At 44.6% G+C, this 25043-nt stretch overlaps 1 protein-coding gene across 4 annotated transcripts in view; it reads right to left on the minus strand.

Annotated features, from left to right (window-relative positions):
* Positions 1–25043, minus strand: part of Sash1 (SAM and SH3 domain containing 1) — a 298571-nt gene that overhangs the window by 164566 nt on the left and 108962 nt on the right. The window contains exon 1 of one of the 4 annotated variants that reach the window (XM_039101479.2): positions 919–2236. The exons of 2 other annotated variants lie outside the window; for them this stretch is intronic. In XM_039101479.2, the coding sequence (XP_038957407.1) occupies positions 919–1065 (147 nt within the window). In that variant the 5' untranslated portion in view covers positions 1066–2236. Of the gene's footprint in view, positions 1–918; positions 2237–25043 lie in introns of those variants that run through there. One more of the 4 variants, NM_001427579.1, reaches the window with a different exon arrangement.

Below are 25043 nucleotides of genomic sequence, written 5' to 3' on the forward strand. Positions count from 1 at the left end.
CAAGATGTCCAGAAAGATGGGACACAGGCTCTATTTGCAAGAAAAATTATATAAACAAAGCTGTATTCATTGACCATCTACTATTCATCAGGCAACATGCTGAGTACCTCATACACATTGACCTAGCACCTCTCATAAAACCCAAGACACAAGTCTTCCTGTTTTTCAAGTGAGGTGGAGAATCAGGAGTGAATGACACCCCCCCCCATGGTAATTGTACACAGTTTGGGAGCAGGGATTTGAACCATGCTAACTCACATTAAAGCCCAATTCCTTAACCACTATGGAGAAAACTACACACTGTATCGTTACCAAAGAGACGCTGCTAAAACCCTATCCATCCAAGGTAAACTCGTAGCAGGTTAAAACTTTTTTCCAGAACTAAGCCAAATCCATAGGCGGTTTTAGCCGCTGGACAGTTCAAAACCTCTCAGGGCAGATGCAGCAATATATGTCTTATTGTTCTCAGTGCCAAACATATAAAACAAATATCCTCTTATTCTACAAACTGGAAAATCTGAGGGCAGAGCAAGTAAACTCCGTGGTGATTCTGCACAAGGAAATGGTTGTTTTCCTCTCTTGGGCACACGACAGCCCTGCGCGGATAAACATCAGTACCGCGAGGCCATTAGGAGTCCACCCGCCAAATATTTACAAGTAGTATTTACATCTACTCTTTCTGGCTTTTTCCATGCCAAATCTTCTAAGCAGGTGTCCCTGATTACAGCCGATTGTTCAAGAGGTGTCTCTGATGTGACGGCTGGGTGGTTTTTTGTTTTTGTTTTGTTTGGTTTTGTTTCTTTAAATTACAGGTTCAACCCCTATATTGAGATAATACAGCGGAGAGGAGAAAGGGTGCCCAATAGGTGGGCGAGGGGTGAGCCCGGCTTCCCGCGCCTGCCTTCCCAGGTAGCTCACCAGGATGCCCATCACGTCGGTCCAGAGGCGGGAGAACGCCTCGGACGTGCCGGCCTCGGGCTCAGACTCGGGCTCCGGCTCCGGCTCCCGGGCTGGATCCACCTCCGGCTCCGGCGCCGGGCTAGCAGCTCCCGCGTCCTCCTCCATGGCCGCGTCCCCGTGCCTCCGGGTCCCCGCGCTGCCCACGGCCCGCAGCAGCGCGTCCGCCGTCGGGGTACAAGGTCCCCGCCCGCGGCGTCACTGGGCCGCGCCCCCGCGTCGCATGCCCTAGGCTCCGCCGGGTACGAGCACCACTGCCAGGACTAGGCACCTAGATAGGCGGCGAACGCGATTGACAACTCCAGAAACTTTTCCTAGCCCGGCCAGGCGCAGCAACAGGGTAGCTGGAGCCGAGTCCGCACCACTGGCAGCGGCGGGGAGCTCTCAGGACAAGGGATCCAGGAGCCCCAACTCACGGGCGCTGCGTCCTGCTCCGGGAACTGGCTCCGAGTGGCACACGACTTGCCTCTATTGGAGAGTCTGCTCAGGGTCCGGCAGGGGACAGTGACGCCTGTGGACCCGAGCTAACAAGTCCTGGACCCCTCTCTCCAGAATGAGCTCTTCCAACTCCACATGACTCCCTCCCCTCCCGGGCTCAAGAAAGCGTTTAGCAACAAAAGGTGCTCTGATGTCAGGCGCTTTGCATGGAAATGAGCTTCAGCGCCGCCAACAAATCGCCTTTTGAAAGCGCGACCCCGCCACGGGCCCCGGGCCCTGCACAAGTCCCCAATCGCGCTATACTCAGCCCGCGCCTTCCGCAGAAAGTTAATCTTTAAGCTGCTCGCTGAGCCCAAGTTCATGAAGAGTCAGTATGGTGACAACCCACGCCTCGCCCTCGGCAAGTCGAACGACCCGTGGAATTACAGTCCTATTTGTAAGGCTTCTTGGAAAACAATGTGTGACAAAGCACTCCTGGTCACGAGCCGTTGTTTGGGTCGTAAGTGGGGGCATTTTGGCTCTCGAGTGGCCTCAGTGCTGTGCACTTCTAGGGCTTTTGGATAATTAGATGAAAACCTCTTTGGGTTGTAAGGAGTTTTTTAACAGGCAAGGGATATGTTCAAAAATAAAAGTTAATTTTATGGCCTCTCAGCCCATGCATTCTTCAGGCCTGGATATGTTTAACCAAGTGAAAATGCCAGAGGGAAATAGCCCTGACGAGATCTCCCCCCACTCTCCTCTTCCTACTCCTTTTAAAAACAAATCAGATTTTTTTTCCTAAGAGATGACAGTGCCTATCCTCTTTGATTTTGTTCCTGATCACTTTGTGAAATTAAAGAAACGCACGGAATCTGCCCCTTAATTAAAGTGGTGGCATGGGCAGGGGATGAAGTGAGAACATTACCTCTGAAGCGTCTCCATCTCTTTCTCAGCTTGCATACACGGAAGGGGTCAAGCGTGCCCTCCTCATCATCTTGGCATTGAGGACGCCAGTCTATGCAATGGGTACATAGCTCTCATGGACAAGGTCAAAACCTAAAACGAAGTGTGAATGGAAGCGGGGCAAGAGAGATGGAACGTTGGGTGCAAGGGGTTGCTTGGGAATCCTGGTGACCCCTTACGCCCAGAATCTAAGTGAAACCCTAGCATAGCAGTATGGAACTATAATCCCCAGGCTGGGGAGCACAGACATAGGGATTGTTGTGGCTTTAGTGGCCAGCATTCCAGACAGCTGGTAAGCTCCAGGTTCAGTGGATCCTGTCTCAAAAAATAAGGTGGTGTGTGGTAGAGAAAGACACCTGACATCACTCTCTGCCCTCCACAGGCGTGTGTATTAGTGTACATGCACACAGTACACACACATGTATACACACACACAGACACACACAAGAGAATTTACTACCCCTCCCCAACGTTTTTGGTTGGGAGTGGTGTGTGTGTGTGTGTGTGTGTGTGTGTGTGTGTGTGTGTGTGTGTGTGTATTCTAAATGAAGAAGCAGCCTAGAGCCTGAATCAGTGTAACCAGACCAGAAGTTTCTCTGGGCTAATACAGTTAAGTCAGAGGGTTTCAGATGTTAGGTTTCACAGCTGGGAGGAATGAGGTACCTATTAAACATATCAAATATTGGCCTCTGAACTCTTCCAGAATCCCTCAGTCCTTACCTTTGCAGGGTATGGCTGGCCTACCTGATCTGGGCTTCCCCTCCCCCAGAGGCTCTTCCCTATATAATCATCTTCCCTATAATATAATCAGACATTTTGTTCTTTCTCCCTCTCCTCCTCCCCCTCCCCCCTCCATGCTCTTTCTTAATTCCTGTCCCTCACCCCTACCCTCTCCCTGTCTGCATGGTGACTTCCCTGGTCTTGTTCCTTGGGACTGGTGAACCAGTTTGAGAACTGCTCCCAATAAACCTGTCATTATACTTTGATTTGATTTTAATTGATTTATTCTGTTGGTGGAGAAAACCTGTCCAGGGTTCATTGATGTTGTTTGATGCTGAGAGTGGAAACGAAGTCCATGAAGAAAGAAATGGTTTTCTCTATAAAGACATCAAAATAAATAAATGGCGAGAAAAGAAAAATCACCTTTACCAATAATTTTATGAGTATATTCAAGGAGGAAACACATGCCGTCTGTCCTCTGCATAAAAACCTGGAGAGTGAGTTATGCAAGCAGGAATTGGGGTTGGAACTGGAGAAGAACACATCTCAGACACCAATCAGGAGTCTATCTCTTCTTGACTCAGATGACCTGAGGCAAAACATGGACCTTCCAAGGCTGCAGTTTCCCTATCCAAGAGGAAGTAAGGCCAAGCTAATTTCTAGCCATCCCTTTAGAGGCTAGTATGTTTCCAGGTCACCTAAAGATAGTGAGGCTTTGCTGTAACACATGAGATACATCAATGTAACTAACATTGGCTAACATTTGACTGCCTGTCTGCCCTTAATCTCCCCCACAGTGAGCTTCCTTTCCTGGCCCTGCCTTACACCTGGCTGGGGAAATGAGATAAACAATATTTTGGAGGTGGACTCCTATGGCTGTGTCTATAGTGGTAAATTACATTTTTGCCTCGTTGCCTAGTGACATCTCTACTTCTGGAACAGATAATTTTGACCAATTTAAAAGGAGAAGCCAAAGTGTTTCTCTGTCTCTCTATCTCTGTCTGTCTCTGTCTGTTTCTGTCTCTCTGTCTCTTTGTCTTTCTGTCTCTCTCTCTCTCTCTCTCTGTGTGTGTGTGTGTGTGTGTGTGTGTGTGTGTGTGTGTGTGTGTGTAATGGCTTAAGTCTATACATACTGGCACAGACAGAAATATCAAGTATTCAAGACTGGCTATACCCATGTCAAGCGATGCCTCAAAAAATAATAAACAAACAAACCAATAAATAAATGCTGAATCTCCTTATCGACTTTCATACACTAACTTAAAATGTAACTAGTTACTGCCCTGAGATTGAGTCTTTTCTCCTACAAGTGCCTTGTCAGGTTTTGTGACTCTTCCTTTTCCCTTCTCGAAGAGTCACCATCAGCCTCGTCTTCGTTTTTCATTCGATTTCGGTCTGTGTTTGATTTCCCCATCAAGGTAAGGCAAGTGTAAACTCTGGAGAGAGTACACCAAGTTCCTAACTTCTCCATGTTTCCCTTTCTCTCCTTAGGCTCTCTTCCAGTTGAAATTGGGAAATCAATTCTTCGGGGTTTTGACAAATGGTTTTGTTTGTTGATAGTATGTATTTGTGGTGGCTTGAATAAGAATGGCCCCCATAGGCTCCTGTATTTGAATGCTTAGTCACCAGGGAGTGGTGCTATTTGAAGGGATTAGGAGCCCTTGTTAAAGTAGGTATGGCCTTGATGGAGGATGTGTCACCAGGGGTGAGCTTGGAGGTTTTAAAAGCCCAAGCCAGGCCCAGTGCTTCTTTTCCTTTTTGTCTGTCTGTGGACCAGGATGTTAGTTCTCAGGCACTGCTCTGGTGCCCATGCCCATGCTTCCTACCATGATGATAATGAACCAAACCTCTGAGACAGTAAGCAAACCCCAATTAAACACTTTCTTGTATAAGAGTTTCTGGGGCCCGTGGTAGTGGTTTGAATATAAGAATGGCCCTCATAGGCTCCTGTATTTGAATGCTAAATCACCAGGGAGTCCTGCTGTTTGAAAGGATTAGGATTAAGAGTCTAGGCTTTGTGAGTGAGTCCTAACTACAATAGAATAATGACTAAGGCAGGAACCGGATGTAGATCTCTCCTGAGAGACACAGCCAGAATATGGCAAATACATAGGCGATTGCCAGCAGCAAACCACTGAACTGAGAACAGGACCCCCGTTGAAGGAATCAGAGAAAGAACTGGAAGAGCTTGAAGGGGCTCGAGACCCCATATGAACAACAATGCCAACCAACCACAGCTTCCAGGGACTAAGCCACTACCCAAAGACTATACATGGACTGACCCTGGGTTCCAACCTCATAGGTAGCAATAAATAGCCTAGTAAGAGCACCAGTGAATGGGGAAGCCCTTGATCCTGCCAAGACTGAACCCCCAGTGAACGTGATTGTTAGGGGGAGGGCGGTAATGGGGGGAGGGCGGGGAGGGGAACAGTCATATAGAAGGCGAGGGGAAGGGGTTAGGGGGATGTTGGCCCAGAAACCGGGAAGGGGAATAACAATTGAAATGTAAATAAGAAATACCCAATTTAATAAAGATGGAGAGAGAAAAAATGACTAAGGCCATATCCAGGCTAACCTTGAGCTCAGTAAGTAGCAAAGGATGGCCTTGGCCTTTGCCTCCCAAGTGTTAAGGTTTCAGGCCTGGACCATTACAACGTGTGTAATAAATATTTAGCAACAAACCAGCAGAACGCTGTTGTTCTTTGATAACATGGTCATCTCAATAAATTGATTGGGAATTGCTGACATATTGTCACCATATGTCCTATGTTATACATATGTTATATGTAAAACACAGGACTGAATATACATGTTTACAATGGCTTTTTGTGAATGCTCTCTCTGTGAGTCAGGATCACAAGTTTTCAGGCCACTCCCACCGGAAGTTGCAAGGTAGTTAGGGTTCTTGATTCAGCCTGAGTAAGTCGTAGTAACAACACGAGAAAGGCAACTAGACGGTCAAGCGGTGGTGGTGAGAGTACAGTCCTACCATGGAAAGCACAAATATTATTTTGCCCTCATCCCTGCCCCTAACCCTGATCCCCAGAGCTGAGGACCAAACCCTAGGACTTAGGCTTGCTAGGCGGGTAAGAGTTTTTTACCACTGAGCTAAATCCCAACCCAGAAAGCACAAATGCTAGTAATGAGACAAGTCCCGGTTATGTTTTGAAAACATTTGGCAAATTATTTATCTCCTATGTAAAGGAAGGAAGTTCCATTGGTTTTCACAGTTCTGAAGTTACTGGTGATTATGCAAAAATCTCTACCCGGTAGACCTTTGTCCCCTCTCAAGCCCTTCCTCCTCCCGCCCCCCATCCTGTGAGACCAGATCTGAGTGCCCTTCCTTGTTCATCATACCTAAGATCTTGGGTCACAAGAAGTCATTCCTAGCCCTGGAATGTGGTCATGAGTCATAAAGCTGAGAGGCTACCTCTGGCCGGGTGTGGCCGTAAGGACTCGACAGTCACCTCTGTTTGTACTCTCTGTTGTTTTGGCTGTCGTTTTTATTTTTTATTTTTTATTTTTTATTTTTTTTTTTGGATGTTTGTTCATTTTTGGGTGCCGGAAATCAAACCCAGCCCCTCCCACCCATCTCTCATCAGCTTTCACAGTGAAGATAATAAAAGTAACAATAAAGACAGTTTACTTTCTCTTTGGAATTGTGCTTGAAATTAAAAGACATTTTATAAGTGGACGTGGTGGCGCTCGCCATTAATCCCAGCTATCTGGAAGCAGAGATGGGCGGGTCTCTGAGTTCGAGGACACATCGAATTCCAGGAGAGCCAAGGCTACACAGAGAAACACCCCTCATCTCAAAACAAACAAACAAAAGCACATTTTATAAACATCAACATTCTTTTTTTTTTAAATCTTTATTTATTATATACATTGTAGCTATCTTCAGACACACCAGAAAAGGGCATCAGATCTCAGTACAGATGGTTGTAAGCCACCATGTGGTTGCTGGGATTTGAACTCAGGACCTCAGGAAGAGCAGTCGGTGCTCTTAACCACTGAGCCATCTCTCCAGCCCCAAACATCAACATTCTTTTTTTTTTTTTTTTTCCGGAGCTGGGGACCGAACCCAGGGCCTTGCGCTTCCTAGGCAAGCGCTCTACCACTGAGCTAAATCCCCAACCCCAAACATCAACATTCTTAAACCACCACTTAGGATTTCCCTTCACCGTCCAAACCTCCCCCTAGCTCTTTCCTGTTGTGTCTAAGTGTGTATTGTGGGGACTTATCCATACCTGTGAGTACTCTGCCTAATTACTTCAAAGCCACATCTCTGACTGAACCCAAAGCTCTTATTTTATTTTTTTGTTTTGTTTTTCAGTGATCCTCTTTCTTGTCTCTGCACTCCACAGTGCTGGGGTTAGAGGGGCGCAGAAGACCATACCTCACCTGTTAGGTGGTTGCTGGGATCTGAACTCGTGTCCTCACAGTGGCACAGCAAGTGCTCTTAACAACTGAGCCAGCTGGTCAGTCCCGTGCATGTTCCTCCCAATGCTAGGGATTGAGTGTAGGGCCTCGACATGTTGGTCAAGGGCTCAACCAGTGAGCTATATCCCCTAACTTGTTTCCTCCCATTTGAATCCTCCATTCCAGTCCAGTCCAGTCCATTCTGCTGGTTTCCCCTACCAGCTTCATCCTTTCCTCTGTTCCTTACACTCCCACCCAAAACAGAGACGAGCTCTGTGGATGGTTTCCTGTATCTGGGTCAGGTTGATTCAATTTCCTTCATCTCCACTGCCAGACTGAGACATTAGGGTTATCATTTGCAACCATATGTCGCCAATAGCAGTTCTTCTCACAGAGAGGGCACCATCACGACATCATTCTACAAGTTCGATTTTTGTGTTCCTTCGAGTGCTTTTTTTGTTTTGTTTTGTTTTGTTTTGTTTTGTTGTTGTTGTTTTGAGAAAGGGTCTCACACTATATAGACATGGGTGGCTTGGAACACCCTATGTTGTCCAGTGCGACCTTGAATTCGCAGAGCTCCACCTCCCTCTGCCTCCTGAGGGCTGGGATGAAAAGGCTGCCTTCATGCCTGGCCAGGCAATCTGTAGATGCCACTTCCCAGGAGATAGTGCTGTGGGGCTCAAGTGTGACAGACTTTGGGCAAGGCAGAACAAGAAAAGTGGGGTACCGCTGAGGAAATGTGAAGTTTTGACAGACTACATTAAAAATATTAGACCTGTGTGCCTCCACAAACGAATAAATATGTAACTTTTAAAATTTACTGACTAAGGCTAGAGAGAAAGCTTAGCCATTAAAGGCTAGGCTCAAAACCAAAAAAAGAAAAAGGAAAAGAAAAGAAAATCACTGATTAAAGATACTGTTGGGGGAGGGGGCGTCTGGAGAGATGGCTCAGAGGTTAGAGCACTGACTGCTCTTCCAGAGGTCCTGAGTTCAATTCCCAGCAACCACATGGTGGCTCACAACCATCTGTATTGGGATCCGATGCCCTCTTCTGGTGTGTCTGAAGACAGCTACAGTGCACTCATATAAATAAAACAAGTAAATCTTTGGGGGGGGGGGGGGCAGGGTCATGGAAACTATCTTGAGCTTCCTAAAACCCTGTCTGAAGGAGGGAAGAAGGGAGGGAAGGGAGGAAAAAGAAGGAGAGGGACAAGGAAGAGAAAAAGAGGGGGAGAGAAGAGAGAAAAGAGGGAAGAAAATGGCATTGCTCACCTGAAGCTACTTATCTTTCAGGATGTTCTGTTTGTTTGATTGTAGTTGGCTTTGTTTGTGTGGGAAGCAGTCTTATTATGTAAACCAGCCTAACTTTTAACTCTTTATCACTCCAGTTGGCCTGCAACTTGTAACCCTCCAGCCTTCCTTAGCCTCCCGAGTGAGTGCTAGAATCCTAGGCTTCCACATTTCCACACCCAGGTTTCAAAGGGCAAAAAATAAATATAGTATTCACACTCAAGTAGAATCTCTGCAAGAATGGTACGTGTTTTCGGAACAAAGCGTTAGTTAAAAACTTGTTTGGTTTCAAACAACACATTTTCTGCTGATAGCATATATTAGACCCAAGAGATTAGAATCAGCCCGGTTTACGCTTGGCGTTGAAATTGAGCAACGAAAACAGAGAAGCCCATTTAATTTTTTGCCACTCATCAGTAATGTCTTGTCTCTGGCACTTCCAAATGGGGCATTCCACAATGCCTTGGGGAACCAAATTCCAGGGGCGTCTGACAGGCTAAAATGTTTTTCTCCAACAAATTTTCCAGTGATTTCTTTTTTTTTTTTTTCTCAGAAAGACCAGAAAGGTGACCCAAACCCATGAAAAAATCAAGGGCCTGGCGGTATGGTTTGGTTTGGTTTGGTTTGGTTGTGTTTTGCTTTGTTTTGTTGTAAATCCCCTACATCAAGAAATACTTGAGAGAAATAAGAAGAGATCTGAGAACCAGATAAGGAGAAATTAAAACGAAATGAAAACATGGGCTGGAGAGATGGCTCAGCGGTTAAGAGCACCGACTGCTCTTCCAGAGGTCCTGAGTTCAATTCCCAGCACCCATATCTGTAACTCACAACCATCTGTAACTCCAGTTCCAGCAAATAGGATCTAACACCCTCTCTGGCCTCCACTGGCACCGGGCATGCAAATGGTGCATATACACAAGTGTAGGAAAGATATATAATAACAATAATAATAATTAAAGAACATTAAATTGAATACTGTCAGAAAAAGTCAAGGTGACAAGGCAAACAGTGCAAGAATGGAAGGCTCTCCATTCCTCTGAAATCTCTTTATTTTTGCATTTTATTATTAATTAACTAATTTATTTATGTGTTTAGTGTGTGTATGTGTGTGTGTGTGTGTGTGTGTGTGTGCCTGTGCACACATGCTTATGAATACATGTGCATGTGGGTGCTTGCAGAAGCCAAAGGAGGAGGACAGATCGTCTGGTACTGGAGTTATAGGTGGTCGTTAACCTCTCTATGTCAGTACTGGGAACTACGCTTGGGTCCTCTGTGAGAACAGCAAGTGCTCCTACCTTCTGAGTCATCTCTTCTATTATGATAAACAGCAATACTTCCCTAGCCAGTTACAGGTCTTCCTCTGTGGTGGTTGCCATAGAAATGCCAAGATTCTGTCTGCGAGTGACTCAACAGCAACATCACGGCTATTTCATTCTGTAATCTAAGATCACACTACTAGCCATGTGTGGTGGAGGTTGCCTCTACTCCCAGCATTTTGGGAGGCAAAGGCAGAGAAATTTCTGTGAGTTCCAGACCAGCCAGTCCATGTATTAAGGTTCAGGCAAGCTGGAGCTACACAATGAGACCCCATCTCAACACACAAACAAATGTAACAGCAACAGAAATCGTATTCCTGGGACTGGAGAGATGGCTCAGTGGTTAAGAGCACCAACTGCTCTTCCAGAGGTCCTGAGTTCAAATCCTGGTAACACACAGTGGCTCACAACCATCTGTAATGGGATCTGATGTCGTCTTCAGGTGTTTCTGAAGACAGCTAGACAGCTACAGTGTACTATTATAGATAATAAATAAATAAGTAAATCTTTTTTTTAAAGAGGACCTGAGTTCTGTTCACAGCACTGAGGTTATACAGTTCACAAATGCCTAATGCCTGCAACCCCAAATGATCTGATGGCTCTGCCTTCCACAGGTACCTGAACACCATGAACACATCACTCACACACACACACACACACACACACACACACACACACACACACACACACGGACACGGACACGGACACACGCGTACAAATACTTTTAAAATAAATATATTTTAAGTCACTTGTTCTTAAAGTCAGGGTCCTACTCTATATCCTGAGCTGGCCTCAAATACAAGATCTTTCTACTTTAGCCTCCCGGGTATCCAAATGGCAAATGTAGGCCATCATGCCCAGGTAGCCTAGAAAATTCCTAAAGCCATATGTAAGGCCGAGCCGGCACATTATACAGAGTTCTGGTTTGAATCTGAAATATGTCTCCACGGCTCACTTCAACCCTGAGTTCCCAGGTTGAGACACTATCTGGGATGCTGTGACTTCTTTGGAACGTAGGGAGTGGCTGACGTAAGAAGATATCAAGAGGCAGGCCTTTGGAGGTCATACCCACTCCTGTTTCCTGCACACAGTCGTTGTCAGTGCCCTGCCTGCTGCCAGGCAAAGAGCCTGTCACACACACACTTCCGCTGCCATCACTTCTGTCACGCCTTCCCTGCTACTGAGAGCAAGAAACTTGGTGGTCCCATCTGGGTCCTTAATTTCATCAGTAAAGAGTTTAAAAACGGACCTAGAAGCATTCCCAAGGGCAATTGTCATCAGAATTTGAGAGGGAAACAGCAGGGCAGGTAAATCTGTACATCTAGGAAGTTTGGAGGGGGCGGGTGGGAAGGCGCTGTAGGGAGGGAGAAAAGCAAGAATGTCGTGCGTTTGAGTTAAAGGTCAAAATGCTGGCATGTTCAGCTATAGCAGTTAGTAGGTGTTGCACGGCGGAAGGGGCAGAGGTTTCGGAGAAAAAGGAAGTGAGTCCAGAATTTCAGAGAAAGCATGCTTGGGCTTTTGGCCAATGTTGTGGTTTGAATAGGTATGGCTCCCACAGACTCCTGTATTTGAAAGCTTACCCCTGCCCTGCCCCCGTGTGTGTGGGGGGGGAGAGGCGGGGCACTATTAGGAGGTGGCCTTGTTGGAGTAGGCGTGGCCTGTTGGCGGAAGTGCGTCACTGTGAGGGCAGGCTTTGAGGTCTCCTATGCTCAAGCTCCTCAGTTTGGAACGGAGTCGCCTGCTGCTGCTTGTGGTTTAAGAAGTAGAAACCTCAGCTGCCTCTCCAGCACCATGTCTGCCTGCGCTCTGCCAAACTTCCCACCATGACAATAAAAAAACCTCTGAAACTGTAAACCAGCCCCAATTAAATGTCTTCCTTCATAAGAGTTGCTGTGGTCATGGTATATCTTCACAGCAATGAAACTCTAACTAAGACGGCCAATATCCAAACAGAGATTTTAAAAAAGGAAAGGAAAGAGCATGCTTAGGTATCTGACTCCAGGCTCTTGTGTTCCAGATCAAGGGACTATAACAGGGACACATAGTGAGAAAGAGGATGGATAGATAGAGAGGTAGATAGGTAGGTAGATAGATAGATAGATAGATAGATAGATAGATAGATAGATAGATAGATAAGTAGGTAGATAGGTAGATACATAGATTTGATTGATAGATAGATAGATAGATAGATAGATAGATAGATAGATAGGTAGCTAGGTAGCTAGGTAGATACATAGATTTGATAGATAGATAGATAGATAGATAGATAGATAGATAGATAGATAGATAGATAGATAGATACATAGATTTGATAGATAGATAGATAGATAGATAGATAGATAGATAGATAGATAGATAGATAGGTAGATAGGTAGGTAGGTAGATAGATAGATAGGTAGGTAGATAGGTAGCTAGGTAGATACATAGATTTGATAGATAGATAGATAGATAGATAGATAGATAGATAGATAGATAGATAGATTTGATAGATAAGTAGGTAGATAGGTAGATACATAGATAGATTAGATAGATAGATAGATAAGTAGGTAGATAGATTAGGTAGATAGATTAGATAGATAGATTAGATAGGTAGATAGATAGATAGATTAGATAGGTAGATAGATGAGAGAGAGAGAGAGAGAGAGAGAGAGAGAGAGAGAGAGAGAGAGAGAGGAGATAGCATTTATTAAGAAAAAAGTGCCAAGAGTGGATGTGGTCTAGTGAGCTGAAGAAAAGCCCCCAAAAGCCTTGAGATTGAGCCACCAGGTATATAGCTCTGGTTAGAATATTTACATAGCACTTGCCTCTAGTTTGGAAGGCACAGACTTTTGTTTTGAGCATGCTCTGTTTATTCCATGATGCTCAAGTGAGGAAGAGTTTAGCTTTTCCCTCTGCTATGGTTTCTTTTGCACGTGAACCTGGAGTCTTCAGTTCATGGTACCTGCTGTGGTGGTTCCAACTGTGATGGAGTACAGCCCTCTGAAACCCTGAGTCAAAATCAGCCTCTTCCCTGAACTTGTCTCTTCCGGGTCCTTTGGGCATAGCCACTCAAAAGGAATACATTCAGAAACATACTGCGACAGGCAGGGTTCTATGGGCTGTCTACGGGTGCCGATGAGGACCAAAAATGTAGGCAGCCGGAGCTGACTGGTATTTGTTGAAAGCAAAGACCCAGAAGGGTCCAAGTCGATATAAACTAAAAGGAAAAGAGATGAAGACGGAAACTGTCTCTCCTATGAACGCCACGAGCTATATGAGATGTCATAGGAAGGAAGAAGAACGTGTGGAGGCTGCTACTTAGACTCGTGGGGTTGCAATTCGCTTTTCGCTTACACTGTTTGGAAATGTCAGAAAAACAAAAGGCTTTTCCTCTCTCTTTCTCCTCTTCTCTCCTCTTCTCTTCTTCTTCTTCTTCTTCTTCTTCTTCTTCTTCTTCTTCTTCTTCTTCTTCTTCTTCTTCTTCTTCTTCTTCTTCCTCTCTCTCTCTCTCTCTCTCTCTCTCTCTCTCTCTCTCTCTCTCTCTCTCTGAGAACCCCCCCCCCTTGGCAAATCCTTGGGGCCAGCAAACTCACCAGAGAGCAGCTTCCCAATAAACCTGGCTTTAATAACAACAACAACAACAACAACAACAACAACAACCAGAGATTCTTTCTTCCTTTCTTTCTTTCTCTTCCTTCATTCCTTCCTTCCTTTCTTTCTTTCTTTCTTTCTTTCTTTTTTAATGATTACAGTAGACATTTATAGTGAGGCATATGTAGAGCCTCACAATTCTTAAATGTGATTAGGGATAAAATAACTTCATGAAAATATGGTGAGACCAGGCACCCACCCACAGTTCTTAACTACAAGACCACATCTTCACCCACTCTTCTCTCTCCTTTCTTTCCGGAATAACCTCTTTCAGATAGGGTTCAAGGTAGAATTTGTCCTCCTCGTATTTGTCCACTGATCCTTAGGCAAGATCTGATGCCTCTAGTGAGTCTAGGGCTCTCTTCATTCACACATTATAAAGGTCCTCAGGAAGCCTTCTTATGGCTTCTTTAACATCTTCAGTTTCACCTGTGTATCATCTCGCCTTAACCCTGGTTTATCGGACCCTGTAACATTGTAATACCACTTGGGAAAACCATCTAGCCACCCACTTGATCTGCCTGTCATTTTGTCCTTGATTATGCTATTTCTAAGTTATACAAAGACAGACTTAAAAATGGCAGCTGGAAAACATCTACCCCCCCCCCCAAGCTGGCTTTTCAATCTTGTCCATTTTTGTGTACTTTATGAGAATACCTATTTGCTTCTCTGTTACTTAAACATGGCTGTTGCTGGGAAGAAAAGTTTTTTTTCCCCATTCAATTAAAAATATCTGATTAATACTGCTACATTGTTTCCTTGAACTGCCTCAGTGTTATATACATGGGGCACTTCTAATGAGGAGGCTGGAGGAAATTTTGTGTCCTTTTCAGGGGATGCAGGGGACCAAAGTTTCTCTGCAACAGTTCTTAGCAGCTGCACCACCTCTCTATCCCTCTACCCTTTTGTTGTTGAGGCAGAGTCTGCTGGCTGGCCATTAAGCCTCAGGGATCCTTCTGTCTGTCTCCCCAGTACCAGCATCATAAGCAAGCACTATGGCAGTTTTTTGTTTTTTGTTTTTTTTGTTTTTGTTTTTGTTTTTGTTTTTGTTTTTTAATTAAGATAGGTTCTGGGGATCAAGCTATGGCCCTTGTGATTTCTCAGCAGGCACTTTACACAATCAGCTACTTCCTTGGCCTTGAGTAATTTTCATTTCTAAAGCCTTCGGTTAAGTATAACATTCTTCTAAAAACCTTGTGTTGGCTCATTACAAAATTTAAAAGAAGTCTGTGTGCTATTTCTTTTACAAATCAATTTTTAAAAGACTAGAAATTTACTACAGAAATGACTAGAGGTGGAGCTGCTCAGCCCTCCCATTAACTCTCCGAGGTTTATTTCATTCTGTTCTGTTCTTCACAGAGGAAGCCAGATTTTGAATCAGATGGAACTTGTTTTCTCGACTAGTAGCATTCACCCACTGCCCATTACAAAGAGACACTCCTGTCTTTGTTGCTGAATGAAAGAACCCCAACTGTCTCTCCAGATGTAAACCTCTGTTATTTTTGAAATCTCAGAACTATCGCTCTTCCTTCTCATGTGATTCAATTCCCCCCTTCCCCTTCTCATGAGTGGAGTCCACTGATGGACTCTCCCAGAGATGGTCAAAGTTGTTTTTTTCTCCTGGATCCTTTCTTTCACAACGAATTTCCTGAAACACACAGCCACGCACAGACACAGAGACACAGACACACACAGACACACATAAACACACAGAGACACGGATGTACACAGATACACAAAAGACACACAGAAATACCCAGTCACATAGGCACAGACACACAGAGATACACAAGAACACACAGAGAGACACAGACACACATAGACACACAGACACATAGATACAGACACACCCAAACACACACAGATATACACAGAGACACCCATACACAGTCTCACACACACATAGACACACACTCACACACATACAGACACACACAGAGATACACACACACAGATACACACACACACACACACACACACACACACACACACACAGGCCCAGTTATTGTCGCCTCTCTGAGAGTCCTCACACAACTGAAGATATTAATAAACGAACCCTGTGACAAACTCATCAAAAGAGGTGGCACAGAGGGACTGCCTCAAAGAGCTTCTCACATGAGGAGACAGAAGGTTCTAGTTACAGGACAGTGGGTCAGAAGGGCCTCTTTAATTAATGCCTTGCTGGAGTTTGGTGAAACAGCTCCTTTTCTAGGGAAGCCTATATACCACTCACTATTCCTATGGCGGTGCCGGCCTGAAAAGGGTTTGAAATGAAAAAAAAAAAAAATGTCGCGTGGGCGAGCAGGCACCAGATTTTCTCTTTACCAGTTCTCTCTCGGTGAATGCAAGAAAGTGTTTCAGTGGCCTGCCTAGGTCTATTTCGTTCTCATCGCTCATAAACGGAACAACTAGGTGCTATCTACCCTCCGTCTAATGAATGCTCTCGAAAAATCAGATGATGTTGATTCTAATAGCAAAGAGACACTTCACAAAGAACCCTTGTTCTGGAAATGAGGTCATCTGGACAGTCTACCCATTAAGAAAAAGCCTATTCTGCTCTCAGAGGTCACCTAGTGGGGCAGGGAAATCTTTCAGCCAGCGAACCAACATCTGGCTCAAAGTCTTCCAGGCTGAGATGCCAGTTTCCTGATCTAAATGGAACACACATGGGAGAGAAAAAAAAAAAAACAGTCTTCACTGCCCGAGCGTTCTTCGCAGCCCCATGGGTAAGGAGCCCTTGGGAAAAGAGCTGTGCTTTGTTTACCAACGCAAGCAGAACCTGCACCCTTTCTGTAGCAACTCCCACGAGCAAAGGGGCAAGTTAATCACTTGCTAGTAAACCCATAAATAAACTCCCTTTAGCTGATCATTTGTACTGATTCATTCCAGACTGGGCAAGCATTTGCCTTTCTTTTTTTTTTTTTTTTTTTTTTTTTAAATTTGTTTACTTGGTTTGGGTGCGGCAGACTGAACCCGCGGCCTCGCGCCCGCTAAGCACCGGTTCTACCATAGAGCTGAGTCCCTAGTCCTAAGGATGACTTTTGTACTTTGAGGGGCTAACGCAAGGCAACAGGACCCGACCTGATGGAAGGAGTCGAGATGTTTGCCACATCTGAATACAAGACGGGGCTGCCTAGGCTCACTCGTTGAGTAGCTTGTCCCCAGTGGTGGCACTGTGGTAAGAAACGGTGGGAATATTAGGAATTGGGGCTTAGTTGGAGGAAATAAGACACTGGATATGTGCCTTTGAAGAAGATTATAACCCGGTCCCAGGTTCCTTCACCACCTCACCCCACTCCGCTTTTTGTCTACCATGAGGTGAGTGGCTATGTCACACATGACACTGCCATCTGCCATGCCCCTTTTCCCTTACCATGGGCTTAGAGTCAACAGAGCCAAGAACTATGAACCAAAACCACCAAATCTCTTCTTTCCCTAATGTATTTCTCTCAGGTGTTTGGTCACAGCAACGACAAAATGATGACGATGAGGATGATGATGAGAAACAACTTTAGTGGGTGCTCGTTTCATGTATCCCAAGCCACCCTTACAGTGGAGGATTACCCTGGACTACAGATCCTCCTGCCTTTGCCTCCCAACTGCTGGGATTACAGCTGTGTGCTACTGATACCAAGTTTATGCAGTAATAAGGACTGAACTCAGAGGTTCGCACATGCTAAACAAGCATTTCATTAGCTGAGCTACATCATTCTCAGACTAAAAAATACATCTCCCTCCTCCTTCTTCCCTCCTCCTCTTCCTCTTCCTCTCCCCCCACCTCCTCCTCTTCTTTAAGACAGTCTTACTGTGTAGCTCTGGTTAGCCTGGAACTCACTATTCAGACCAGGCAGGCCTTAAACTGTCTGCCTCTGCCTCTTGAATGCTGGAACTAAAAACCACCACCTACCAACCAGCCTTGGAAATCATCTCATAAAGCTATCTGAAAGTGCCACAAGAGGTTTCACACCCCCTCCCCAACCCTCCTTCATGCAAGGCATGGGTGTGCTCAGAATGCCCAAAGCTCTGGGTTTGATCCTACCACGAAACTAAAAGAGCGTTTTATGTGTAATTTTCAAATTTGCTCTTCAGTTTCCTTTATTTGTACTCTCTTTCTCGGTCTACCGACTAGGATGTTAGCTGGCAGCTATTACTTCCCTACCATGTCTGCCATGATGCTACCATGCTTCCTGCCATGATGATAATGGACTTAAACCTCAGCCCCAATGAAATGCTTTTCTTTGTAAGAGTTTCCGTGACCCGGTGTCTCTTCACTGCAACAGAACAGGGACTAAGAAAGCCACCCCCTTTGCAGCAGAGTTTTCCCAGAGGATCTCGGCTCAGACTGTCTTGTCTGGTCTCGGATCTAAAGTGACACCACCTTTCACACCCTTCGTCCCCTTTACCCAAACTCAAGGACATTAAAAGAAATGCCCAAGGGCCTTTTAATTTCCAACATTCTGTGATCCACAAGTGGATGCTGAGAGGATGGAAATGACTTCAGTCCCCACACAGAGCGGAGGCCTTGATTTTGTTTTTGCTTTTTGGAGACGGAGTCTCACGTAGCCTCAGCTGGCCTTGAATTACTACATAGTCAAGGATGGCCTTGAACTACTAATCTCTCCTGCCTCGACCTCCCAAGTGAAGACATTATAGGTACATGCCACACTTGGCTTTAAAAGGAGACTTTGAAAGACTGGGAACCAAAGAAATATCTTTGCTATTTACTTAATGGCATTTACATATATTCTATACAGTAGAATGGTTAGCCCACTTAAAAAAATGCAGGCATTGGGCCCTCCCTCCTTCCCTTTCTTCTTTCCCACCTACCTCCCTCCACTACAGTGCCTTAGTATATCCAGGTCCTTAGTATACACTAGGCAAGAGCTCAATCACTGAGAGAGATGTCCAGTCCTGAAATGTACACCTTGTTGATGACACTAAAAGCATTTCAAGGTTTTCTACCCAGAAACCGAAGAGTATCTTCAGAAAGCTGCCAATGAAACGAAGTTACATTGAAGGAAAATTGTAACTTGTTTCTTGCTACAAGATTCAAAATCTTGGCAGGATGTAGGAGAAACTATATGAGGTTCATACCTGTTGAACCAACCAGCATTCAGAATCGTGGTCATTTATCTCTGTAAATTGTTGGAGTGAAAGCTCTGCCCAGAGGTTTATTACTGATTTGTTTGTGCTATCGAGGATTTGGAAAGAAACATCCCATTTTATAACTGAAGAATGGTCGAATCAATGATGGTACGGTGTCTTGAAGGCTTAATATGTGCATAGATTAAGATGTTGGTGGAAACATGCTCTGAACATGCTAATGAGCCTCTGGGGAAACGTTGCTCAGAAGTAGAGTGTGAATCGTGAGCACACAGGTGAGGCGAGCTTACAAACAGCCTGCGCCAGTTTTTGCAATGGTACGGTAACAGACCGGGGTTTTTTGAACGAACAAGTGACCATAAAATGGAAAAGTGTTGGCTTATTAAGATGGTGGGAGTTTGAATTAAATTATCTTTGAAAAACCGTCTGTGCTGTTACTATGCTTACTTAATAACAAACACTGTTACTGTTAGCAACTAACACTTGCCCAGTATTTACTGTATGTGGGCACTCCCTTAGATATTAAATATTTTGAGTTCTATTTAAAATTTATTTAGGGAGATGGGGTCTCTAGTAGCCCGAGATTAGTTCAAATTCAGTATGTAGCTGAGGCTGACCTTGAACTCGAGATCCTCTGGGGATGACAGGAGTATGCCACCATGTCTAACTTAATATTTTGTAATACAGGGCTGGGGATTTAGCTCAGTGGTAGAGCGCTTACCTAGGAAGCGCAAGGCCCTGGGTTCGGTCCCCAGCTCCGAAAAAGAAGAACCAAAAAAAAAAATATTTTGTAATACAACCTATCTGATACCTTCTAACACAGGGCTGCTACTTATTCACTTTCAGATTCAAGTATTCATGGAGGCAAATTCAGCTGCTAGCAGACCCAGAGGAGAGAGAATGAAGGAGAGAGAGAAGAAAGGAGGGAAGGAGGGCAAACAGTCAAGCAGGCTAGCTCAGTAAACAGATACGGCAGAAACTGAGGCTCATAGTCAGTAAGTCTCTGAGTGAGATGTTTGGACTCCCTGTGTAAACACTTGCTAGAACTGGAATGACCGAGTTCCTGAATCTAAGGGATAAAGGGAAAGTTCCTCTCGAAACAGCCATAGAAAGTGTACCCTTTCCCCCTCTGTGTGAAGATTCCTCAGTGCCTCCCCGATAAATGGCGGAACATGCTGTATGGACAAAGTTTATGTAGTGCAGCGTTTGCAAAAAGACAAAATGCCCATGGCACATAGCTTCACAAACGGAAAAGGAACCCGTCCAACAATAGCAAGCATAAGCCGTTGAGTCCACAGCCCCGTTAAGTCTTCAAGCATGGCCTCCAGGCCGGTCGATAACCACAGATATTCAGAACCACCTCTTTTGATCCACTCCACGGATTTTCACTTTCTTGGTTTTTCAGGTTTGATGATTAACACGGTGTCATGGGTGACCAAGAACTCCTTTTTGGACCAGGTATTACGATTGCCTGGGTCCGTACAAGCCATTGGAATCATATGTCTTTATTCAAAGCACAAGTTTCCACTAGAATTCCTTGGATACAGAGTCTACCGTCTTTACTGTTCATCTCTAGGTTTTCCACTAAGACATACTATTCTTTTGAACCATCATCCATTTCCCCTGACTCTGTCCCTTTCTGGCTGACTCAGAATCCACTGCAAACTTAGCGAGCCCTGTGTCTGATCAAAACCGTATTCCTGGAGGCCCGAGGGGCAGCATTTGAAACATTCCCATTCCTGGGGTTACTGCAAAAACATCCTCATTTGTTCTTGCATGTGCATACTAATTAGAGGCACAGACCTGGTCCCACGATTCTGTAACTCCTGACTGTGTGGGGGACTGAAGCTCTCAGTAAAGCACACAGAAGGAGGCAGGCTTTCTGCTAATCACAAAATTCATTCTGGGCAAGCCAATTAATCTGGGCACCTTGCCTTGAAGTGGGTAGGGACCAAGGGTCACTCAACGTCAATGACACCATGACTTATATCATCCGTGCCCTGTACCCACTTAATTTGTTCCTGGCGTGAATACATGAACTTTTATTTCTGCTATTATCCTCATATCCTGTCTAGACTGAAAACAGCCTCTGAGTGACTCCCTTCATGTTCAGTGAATTGAAAATCAAAGAGGTCAGCCAGTCCAATGCTGCCCCTACCGAGACTCTGGTGGGTCCCTCAGGCTCCCTCGCCGAGACGTCCAGGAATCAAGGGAAGACATGGACACTACATCTAACTGCTTTCAAAACCAAGCTTCTGGAGTGAACATCCAGCTCTGACAAGCCATTTGTACAAGTAATGGACATTTTAGATAGAAGGAACGTTTGGACTTTGTGTTGATTCTGGTTTCAAAACTCCAGTGCTCCAAGAGATGAGTAAACAGAGGGAGTATTGTGTCCCCAGAGTAGAGAGGGGGAGCACCCACTGGGCCAGAGAACAGAAATTCGGAAACCGTAAGATGGCTGGGTTGAGTTTTGAGATTTTTGTCAGGGCAGAAACACTGACTTAACAAGGTAAGAAAATCTTTCAACTTTTCCTTCTGTCTCCACCATAGCCATGGTGCCCTTAGTTCAAGAGGATTGACAAGAAGGAACAGGTTGGCTAGAATATACTGTTGTCTTAAGCCCTAGGTATTCATGGGTATTATAGGTAATGTCTTTCTTAGGGTCTTAGAGATCAAACCCAGGGTCCCAGCATTCAAAGTCACATAAAACTGATTAAAATAGTGAAATTATTTCCATCAGGAAAAAATGCTGCCTTCTAAGAAATTTACCTAAACTCCAAGAAAGGGGCTAAGTATAGGGGCTTTAGTTTCAACCACACCAAGTTCAGGTCCTGGCAAATTGGTCTCTGAAGTTTACTTTCTTCGTAATAAAAGGGGGTTTGTGAACATGTTGATGCCACAGTATTGATACGAGGGGTTAGTAAAGTCAATGGCATAAATGGCCCACAATAAGTGATCAATAAAATATACTAGCTTTATTTTATTTATTCATTTGTTTACTTACTTATCGAGGGTCTTACCCCATAGCTCAGGTTAGCCTAGAGCTCTTTATGTAGCTAAAGCTGACCTCAACCTCAAATGGCTGCCCCCACCCCTACCCTGCCTTAGTCTACTACCTCCTCCCAAGTGGTAGGATTACAGACTGGCATTGCCACCCTAAGAAGACATCTACATTTGAAAACTTATCTCACGGAAAAGCACTTAATATTAATATCTAGTCCCCGGCACAAAGCACAATTCCACAGACAGTCACAGTGGTTACTTTAACTTTTCGTTTGATGTCAGGAATAAATAAGTAGTCCTGTGAAAGTTTGCAGATCCCTGCCTGATTTAAAAATAAAAAATAAAAAAAAAACAGTTTAAGGAATAAGGATGTAGCCTATGGGTAGAGAACTTCTCATGCATGCTTGAACCCCTAGTTTTGATCCAAGACCCTAAAAAAAAAGAAATCATATACACTATTTCCCAGTGAACAAACGTCCTTGGTACTTGAGAGAGAAAAGTTCGTTCTATTGCCCCCCTCCTCTTGAACTGCAAACATGGTGATGATGCTGGCGGGGAGAGAAGGGATACGGAAAGCCCGTCGTGTTCTATCATATTCGAACTTTTGTTCGAGGAACTTAATTGAAAACATAAGCCCCAGAGACCCAACCGCCTGGTCAGGTGGGCACTCCTGAGGCTGCAGAGCAGAAGAGACCACCAACACTGCTCACCCCTGCCCACATCCCTGGCCCAAGAGGAAACTGTATAAGGCCTCTGGGCTCCCGTGGGGGAGGGCCCAGGAGCGGCAGGACCCCTGCCTGAGACACCGCAGGAACCTGAAGGAAACAGACCGGATAAACAGTTCCCTGCACCCAAATCCCGTGGGAGGGAGAGCTAAACCTTCAGAGAGGCAGACAAGCCTGGGAAACCAGAAGAGACTGCTCTCTGTACATACATCTCGGACGGCAGAGGAAAACACCAAAGGCCATCTGGAACCCTGGTGCACTGAAGCTCCCGGAAGGGGCGGTACAGGTATTCCTGGTTGCTGCTGCCGCAGAGAGCCCGTGGGCAGCACCCCAGGAGCGAACTTGAGCCTCGGGACCACAGGTAAGACCAACTTTTCTGCTGCAAGAAAGCTGCCTGGTGAACTCAAGACACAGGCCCACAGGAACAGCTGAAGACCTGTAGAGAGGAAAAAACTACACGCCCGAAAGCAGAACACTCTATCCCCATAACTGACTGAAAGAGAGGAAAACAGGTCTACAGCACTCCTGACACACAGGCTTATAGGACAGTCTAGCCACTGTCAGAAATAGCAGAACAAAGTAACAATAGAGATAATCTGATGGCGAGAGGCAAGCGCAGGAACCCAAGCAACAGAAACCAAGACTACTTGGCATCATCGGAGCCCAATTCTCCCACCAAAACAAACATGGAATATCCAAACACACCAGAAAAGCAAGATCTAGTTTCAAAATCATATTTGATCATGATGCTGGAGGACTTCAAGAAAGACATGAAGAACTCCCTTAGGGAAACACAGGAAAACATTAATAAACAAGTAGAAGCCTACAGAGAGGAATCGCAAAAATCCCTGAAAGAATTCCAGGAAAACACAATCAAACAGTTGAAGGAATTAAAAATGGAAATAGAAGCAATCAAGAAAGAACACATGGAAACAACCCTGGATATAGAAAAGTAAAAGAAGAGACAAGGAGCTGTAGATACAAGCTTCACCAACAGAATACAAGAGATGGAAGAGAGAATCTCAGGAGCAGAAGATTCCATAGAAATCATTGACTCAACTGTCAAAGATAATGTAAAGCGGAAAAAGCTACTGGTCCAAAACATACAGGAAATCCAGGACTCAATGAGAAGATCAAACCTAAGGATAATAGGTATAGAAGAGAGTGAAGACTCCCAGCTCAAAGGACCAGTAAACATCTTCAACAAAATCATAGAAGAAAACTTCCCTAATCTAAAAAAAGAGATACCCATAGGCATACAAGAAGCCTACAGAACTCCAAATAGATTGGACCAGAAAAGAAACACCTCCCGTCACATAATAGTCAAAACACCAAACGCACAAAATAAAGAAAGAATATTAAAAGCAGTAAGGGAAAAAGGTCAAGGAAGATATGAAGGCAGACCTATCAGAATCACACCAGACTTCTCGCCAGAAACTATGAAGGCCAGAAGATCCTGGACTGATGTCATACAGACCCTAAGAGAACACAAATGCCAGCCCAGGTTACTGTATCCTGCAAAACTCTCAATTAACATAGATGGAGAAACCAAGATATTCCATGACAAAACCAAATTTACACAATATCTTTCTACAAATCCAGCACTACAAAGGATAATAAATGGTAAAGCCCAACATAAGGAGGCAAGCTATAACCTAGAAGAAGCAAGAAACTAATCGTCTTGGTAACAAAACAAAGAGAATGAAAGCACACAAACATAACCTCACATCCAAATATGAATATAACGGGAAGCAATAATCACTATTCCTTAATAACGCTCAACATCAATGGCCTCAACTCCCCAATAAAAAGACATAGATTAACAAACTGGATATGCAACGAGGACCCTGCATTCTGCTGCCTACAGGAAACACACCTCAGAGACAAAGACAGACATTACCTCAGAGTGAAAGGCTGGAAAACAACTTTCCAAGCAAATGGTCAGAAGAAGCAAGCTGGAGTAGCCATTCTAATATCAAATAAAATCAATTTCCAACTAAAAGTCATCAAAAAAGATAAGGAAGGACACTTCATATTCATCAAAGGAAAAATCCACCAAGATGAACTCTCAATCCTAAATATCTATGCCCCAAATACAAGGGCACCTACATATGTAAAAGAAACCTTACTAAAGCTCAAAACACACATTGCACCTCACACAATAATAGTGGGAGATTTCAACACCCCACTCTCATCAATGGACAGACCATGGAAACAGAAATTGAACAGAGATGTAGACAGACTAAGAGAAGTCATGAGCCAAATGGACTTAACGGATATTTATAGAACATTCTATCCTAAAGCAAAAGGATATACCTTCTTCTCAGCTCCTCATGGTACTTTCTCCAAAATTGACCATATAATTGGTCAAAAAACGGGCCTCAACAGGTACAGAAAGATAGAAATAATCCCATGCGTGCTATCGGACCACCACGGCCTAAAACTGGTCTTTAATAACAATCAAGGAAGAATGCCCACATATACTTGGAAATTG

Source organism: Rattus norvegicus, chromosome 1 (assembly GCF_036323735.1).
Source record: "Rattus norvegicus strain BN/NHsdMcwi chromosome 1, GRCr8, whole genome shotgun sequence".
Classification (NCBI taxonomy): Eukaryota; Metazoa; Chordata; class Mammalia; order Rodentia; family Muridae; genus Rattus; species Rattus norvegicus.